We start from the raw sequence: 6,785 nt of genomic DNA on the forward strand, positions 1-6,785 counted from the left end.
CTTTGGGCATATCTAAGCAATATGATATTTTCTGTATGTAGTTTCTCTTTTTACAGTATTATTATGTATCTCATCAAGAATATAATACAAGCATTAGCATAAGTCAAAAGAAAGGAAATTTGCTGAGTCTGGCCATCTTAAAATTTTTTTAAATTTTCATATTTATTTCCTATTTTATACTTAAATAGTTGTTGTTTTCTTTTCCAGTGACTAGTCAGATTAGGCCTATTTTAAAAAGTCTGCAACATATCTTATTTGAGATCCATAACTTGTTTTACCTTAGGAGATCAAAACAAGTGACCGGAAGTGAGCATAGAAGATACTAAATAATTGTACTGTTCTGATAGTTCATTTTGAATTTTAAGCCACCGAAGTGATGTGCCCCCCCAGATTAATAAGCCTTTATTCATTATTCCTACATAGGCGCAGAACTGCACAGTGTATGTCGAAGTTGGGCACTTCTGCGGCACTTACGCAGAAATACTGATTGTATATGCAAACTTTATATTTCTAGAACCTGCAAAATCCTGATAGTGTGAGCAGGTCACTCTGAGAGGTTCACCTTGATTACTCCTTTCAAAATTAGTGGAACCATTTGTGGCCCAAACCACTGCGTGGACTCTGTAGAACAGAGTTACCACGCGGTTACCACACAGGGCTAGCAAAGCACTGCTCCTGGAGAAGCCCTCACGCTCTAATCAGACCAATTGATGCCCAGGAGAATTTGGAGCTCCCAGAGCATGGGCTATGATTCTGTGGTACAATCATAGTTTTGTTTGTTTTTTCATTTATTAGAAAGTCCAGTTGTTTGAATCTGTAGGTGTTCATGGTATAGTGGATGGAGCAGTTGGTGTGGAATGGTCTCGTGGTTCACCTCTTGGAACTTTGGTTTTCTCATTTGTAAAACTGGGATAATGTTCATGTGACACACTTTGCAGGGTGGTTGAGAGGTGCAAAGGAGATGACTAGAAGTATTTAATAAGCAAGTCACCTTACAAATGAGCAGTGTGAGAGATGCAAAACCAATTAAGAAGATATTCTAACAGGGAAGGCAGGGAAGGAGTTTGGACAGTAACCGTGAGATTGGAAGGGAAGGAAGGGACTGTGGAAGCAAGGTCTGTGGGCTTTGGCAGAGTGGTTGCAGAGGCCAGAGAAAGTGGGGTTTCCAATCAGAAGGCAAAGTCTTGGGCCTGAATGTTCCCAGTGATTGAAATAGACCACACCAGAGAGTCAGGGTTAGGGGATACTGACTTAGGTGACAGAGAAGCATCCCGGTGGAGCTACGAACAGGCAGTTCAAAGTAAGAGACCTCAGCTCAGGAAGGAAATGAGAGCTAGAGCAACAGGTTTAAGAGTCTTCTTGTTTTCTGTTTCTATACTTAATAGTTGAACCCATGAAATCTGACAAGGCAGAGCATGGAAGAGAAGGGTGTTTTCTCTTCTTTATGCCGGCCTCCCCTCTTGCCAAGTATTTAGAGGAAAATGAACAAACAGAAGAGGAAAAAGTTATAGTATAAGAATCAGATTTTAGTACCTTGGAAACCAGAGTTTGAGGGAATTTCAACAAGGGATGGGGAAACAGTCAGTTGAGGTGAGTCTCTAGAAAGTCTGAGGACAGTGAGGACAGAGGAAAAGTAATTGGTCCTAATGAAGGGTAAGGGAAAGGACGCTAATGCTCTCTGTGCCGCTGTCGATGCTTGTAGGGGGAGGCCCAGGGGCCATGAGTTTCCTAATTCTAAATGTTGTACTGTGTAAGTAGTCTCATTTTCTTTCAGCCGGTGGTGAAAGGAGGAAGTGTCTTGTTAGTTTCTGCCAATTATTCAGAACTACTGAACATCAGGCACTGTGCTTAGCACTGACATAATTCTGAATAACCCTGCAGTTTTTATTCTGTTTTACAAGTACTATCACTCTTAAGAGGTTAAGTAACTTGCCTATAGTTCTAAATCCACTAAGTGATGTAGTTGGAAGTGAAACCCAACACAGGCTCACTCTGAAGCCACTCAGAGTTACAAGCCATTCCCAGTATACACCAGGATACCCTGTCTTTGGTGCTCCAAATTCCTGGTCCAGCCTCTCCCCGCTTTCAGGAATTCAGCACACTCGTAACCTTATTCCTGCCAAAACAGGCCCTACGAGAGATCTGAAAATGGCAAAGTGTGGCATTTTCGAAAGTATTTGGTTTGCAGTCCAAAGACTGGGTGAATCAAACCTTGGTTATGTAATGTCATATCTGTATGCTTTTAGGTAAGTCATTTACTCAAAAGTTATTTATTCTTTGAGCATCAGTTTTGGGGGGGGCCTGTTTCCTAAGCTGCAAAATGTATTTGAAAGTGGTTTTAAATTGTCAAATAAAATGTAAGATACAATGTTTAGTATGAATTTAAGTTGTGTTACCTTCTGTAGAGTTCTTTTAATTTTGGGAATTTTAATTATAAAAGTTTGAATTTATTGAGCATCATTTGCATATGAGGGTCCCACCCCACCCCCCTGGAGAATTACAGGTGAAAGAACTGAAGAAACTTAAAGTAATTGAGGAAAAAATGTTTTGTTTTTTGGAAAAGGAATTTTCAACAATAAGAACTGGAAAAGATAATATTTTGCTGGGAGGGCAGAAAGATCATTCACTTTATGTGTAAAATAACAAGATGAAAGAAATAGATTTGTTCTTAGGAATGAAGAGAACTGCTGATATGAAACAAAGTATTAACAATCTTTGACATGCAGCCTTAGCAATAGATAGCTTCAGTCCATCATTTCCATTTCTATCTGTAGAATTAGTACATTTAGCAAAGGAGAGCGGGGAGAATTGTGTTCAGCCTTATATTCTTCCTCTGAGCCATAGCCTAACTTTGGTCAATGAACTAATTCCCAATTTTCAGATAGGGAATAAAACGTGCTTATGCTGAAAAAGGGAATATATTATCACAAATAAGGGAAGACTATAAACTGCCATGAGATTTCGGAATGAAATTTGCTACGGAATGGTATTCTTGAGCGTTCTACACCAGCAACTTTCAACCTTTTTTATCTCATGGCACATATAAATTAATTACTAAAATTCTGCAGCACTCCAAAAAAAGATCTTTTTGTTTTGTTTTTTTTTTTTTGCTGATCTGACAAAAAACAAAAAACAGATATAATTTTCATTCATTCACACCAGACAGCTGTTGTTGTGTTTGCTGTTGTCATTTTTTTTATTTGACAGTTAAGGGAAAAGAGGTCAGTGCCCCTGACTAAATAGTCAGGTATTGAATGTTTTAAAAATTCTTGTAGCACACTGGTTGAAAATCACTGTTCTCTGTTATAGTGATTTAGTCACCGGTACCATTCCTTCAGGGACTGAAAAGGAAGCTCAGTTACTTAAAAAAATAATAAAATAGGTAACAAACAAATTAACAGAGCAAGTATTAAAAAATACTAGCCTGAATATAAAAAGCTCAAATTCAAAAATGTGAAATTAGATTAAATCATAAACCAGCTTTACCCCTCCCCTTATGGCTATTCCATGGGGTGTTATACACAACTTTTAGTTTCCACCGTCATGCACAGCAGAAAGCTTAGAAACTGAAATGACTCAGATTAGAGTACTCACAAGATTCTATAGATTTCGCTGTTCCCAGAAGTGTGACTTTAGGGGCTGAGTGTCACTGGTCAGTCATCAGTCTTGCAGGTATGGATTTGCCAACAGGAAATTGGGTAAAGCCATCTAAGAGAAATATATTAATATAAATAATTTTGTCTTCTTTAAATGAGCTTTTAAAAAGGAATGTGCACTTGGGAGATTTTTGTTAGTTGAATATTTATGTAAAGTGCCCTACACTTTCACTGCAATGCAATGTCAAGAGGAATACAAATATGTAGGGTTTTTGTTCCCCACCAGGTCATTTGAATTGCTCTTTGTTGTACTTTCCTTCAGCGGAAGATCGTTTTGTCCCAGCTGTGGGTGGTAAATGAATTTGATCAAACAGCTTGGGAATGGGACTAGAGGTAAAATTAGCCAGAGCCCTTGAATTCTGGGTCAGAATCAGGCCATGCTAGGCAAGAAGGCTCAATTCCCAGCAGCTCCATGATCCAGAACATCTGTTTCTATATTTGGCATAATTCCACTTTTTTTTATTTGTAAAATTGTTCCCATCTTTGAAAACACTTTAAAAATTAAAGAAGTCCCCATTCTGTCTCCTCTTTCCACCCCCCAACACATGCATCTGTAATTACCTGGTTTAGTCTGTGTGTTTAATCAGCTTAAATGGAGAAGGTTGCCTACATCTGATTTCAATCTGACGGCGGCATTGAGGGCTGGGCAGTTACCACTGTTGTGTCTGCCAAAACGTGCGTCTGCCAGAAAAAAATACCCTCACACCAGGGTATTTTTTAAAGAAGCCACTTGACTTAGATTAGATATTTAATTTCCTTAAAATATTGTTTTGGATCTGAGTCTCTGTTCTATAATTGGGATTTTCTAATGTAATTTAGTAATTTCACGTATTTGCTGAGTTTGTTCCAGGATCCAGCTGGCATTATTCTAAAAGTGGCTAAACCTCAAGGATGTAAACTTCACGCTGAGTGCCATGTCATACCTCACTACTCTGAAGGATGGGACTGGCCCACATTTGTTCACGTCTTTGTGGGGTCATTTGTACATGCGATGTGATTGAATTAATTTTGAGAAAGAAGGGATTCAAGTTATGGCAATGAAACCTCTGATCAGAAGTCCACGACTTTGAGTTATTCTCCTGGTTAAATTAAAGCAGAAAAAAAATGTGTTCTAGTACTGATTATTAATTATAATTTTATTTTTATTTATAACATTAACATAGATTTTCTTAATGGTCACTTAAAACACCTCTCATTGACCAGCATTTTAGATCTTAAGGTTTTTCTGGGTTCTATTTTCCCCCTTCATTGGCCCATAATTTCTGAATGGTAAAGAAATAAGAATATAGAACTGAGGTCTTTCTTGAAGTTTTAAATTAGAGATCTTGAGTTTATAGGCTTCCAGCACTTGAAACTCTAGGAGCCCCTTTATTTCTTAATAAAGTTAGGATGACTACTAAAAACTGCTCTGCATATTTTGCATGGTGGTGAAGTCAATATGTATCAGAGTGATGGGCTGACATTCCACTGGGATACTCAAAGGAAGTTCATGAACCCACCTTAAGCCACACAACCAGCCCGCTTACAGTAAAACAGATGCAGGGAACACACTGGAAAGATTTTTAAATACCCATCTATATCAGGACTTTAGAAACTGCGTTTTAATTATGACACTTCTGTCACACACATCCCTCAGCTGATTGGAGTTACCAGTTAGAAGTTTGTTTTGCTAGAAAATAATCAAAACCAAGAAAGATGAAGAATAAAAAGATTAATGGCATAAAAAGATCATCTGAGATAGCATTTCACAATGGGCTTGGTTTTGCCAAAGGAAGTTGGCTTTCCAAGGTTTTACCTCCTCCAAGCGCGCTCAGGATCTATCCCATCCACATGCCCTCCGTCTCTAGTATGTTGTGCTCTGATTTGTGATGTATTTATTTCAAAGTTTAAATCACAGAGGCAACCTCATTTGGGCTTTTTCACCTCTTGGAAAGCATTGATCATAGAAATTGGGCTTGCTAGGGTCTAGATTTTTGGTTTCCTCCACTTTTCTGACTGCCCAGAGTTGCTGAAGAGCAAATGAGCTAGAAGGAACTCCAGCAACTGGAATGCATTGTGTGTAAATACAATTCCTTATTATTTATCCAAGTTTTAGTATTTTTAGTTTTTCAAAGTCAAGTTAGGTGTAGTCTGATTCATTAATTTCATATATTTATCAAGCACCTGCTATATATTAGACACTGTTCTGGGTACATAGAATTTATCAGAGAACGAAGTCAATAGTTTGCTTATCAGGGACACCGAATAGCTAACTGATAACAGTGGGTAAAAATGCATGGAGAGGTTAAACCGTATTGACTCACTCCCTCTAGTCTGTGATGGATCAGGAAATAGAATCCTCTACCTTCTTCATTACATTCTTTGAATCTAATAATGGCTCATGTAGTTCCTTGATAACTTATGTTATATCTACAAGAAAGATGCTTCTGCCCAGAGTGATACATTTGTGTTTGATCATGGTGGTACGTATTGGCATTAGAAGGGGAAAATTATAGATATAGCAAATGTTAGTATAGGTGAATAAAGAATTTAGATGGGAAGAGAGCCAAACCTAAAAGGAAGGGATTTTATAATTAAAATGGAAAGGAGCTTTAGCCTGTTTTTTAGATGTCTTCACAGTTGTTGGCAGAAAAGTTTGAGCAGTCCTCACACCAAAACCTGCATCTCTGTGTGTTTAGTGGGTATGCACACATCCACCTGGAGTTTTTATTCTTAGCACACAGTTCTTGAATATAAGGGGGCTATGCTGTCCAGGACATTTCCTCAGACTTTGGCTGGACAACGTATTAATTTGGGATTTTGCTTTGTTCTGCCTTCTCCTTTAGAGCTGCTGGAACTGTGGCCGTAAAGCAAGCGAAACCTGCAGCGGCTGTAACACAGCCCGATACTGTGGCTCATTTTGCCAGCACAAAGACTGGGAAAAGCACCACCACATCTGTGGACAGACCCTACAGGCCCAGCAGCAGGGGGACACGCCCGCGGTCAGCTCCTCTGTCACACCCAACAGTGGGGCCGGGAGCCCCATGGACACACCACCAGCAGCCACCCCAAGGTCAACCACCCCGGGGACCCCTTCCACCATAGAGACAACCCCTCGTTAGATGTGAACTCAGAACTGTCAGAGGAAAG

General features: G+C 39.1%; 1 protein-coding gene across 5 annotated transcripts in view; it reads left to right on the forward strand.

Annotated features, from left to right (window-relative positions):
- The window catches only part of RUNX1T1 (RUNX1 partner transcriptional co-repressor 1), a 141,685-nt gene that overhangs the window by 133,691 nt on the left and 1,209 nt on the right, over positions 1-6,785 (forward strand). For all 5 annotated transcript variants that reach the window (XM_090283572.1, XM_090283576.1, XM_090283573.1 and 2 more), the window contains one exon: positions 6,482-6,785. This exon is cut by the window's right edge and continues 1,209 nt beyond it. In XM_090283572.1, the coding sequence (XP_090139698.1) occupies positions 6,482-6,757 (276 nt within the window). In that variant the 3' untranslated portion in view covers positions 6,758-6,785. The remainder of the gene's footprint in view (positions 1-6,481) is intronic.

This window comes from Furipterus horrens, unplaced genomic scaffold (genome assembly GCF_987537825.1).
Source record: "Furipterus horrens unplaced genomic scaffold, mFurHor1.1.pri manual_scaffold_7, whole genome shotgun sequence".
Lineage (NCBI taxonomy): Eukaryota > Metazoa > Chordata > Mammalia > Chiroptera > Furipteridae > Furipterus > Furipterus horrens.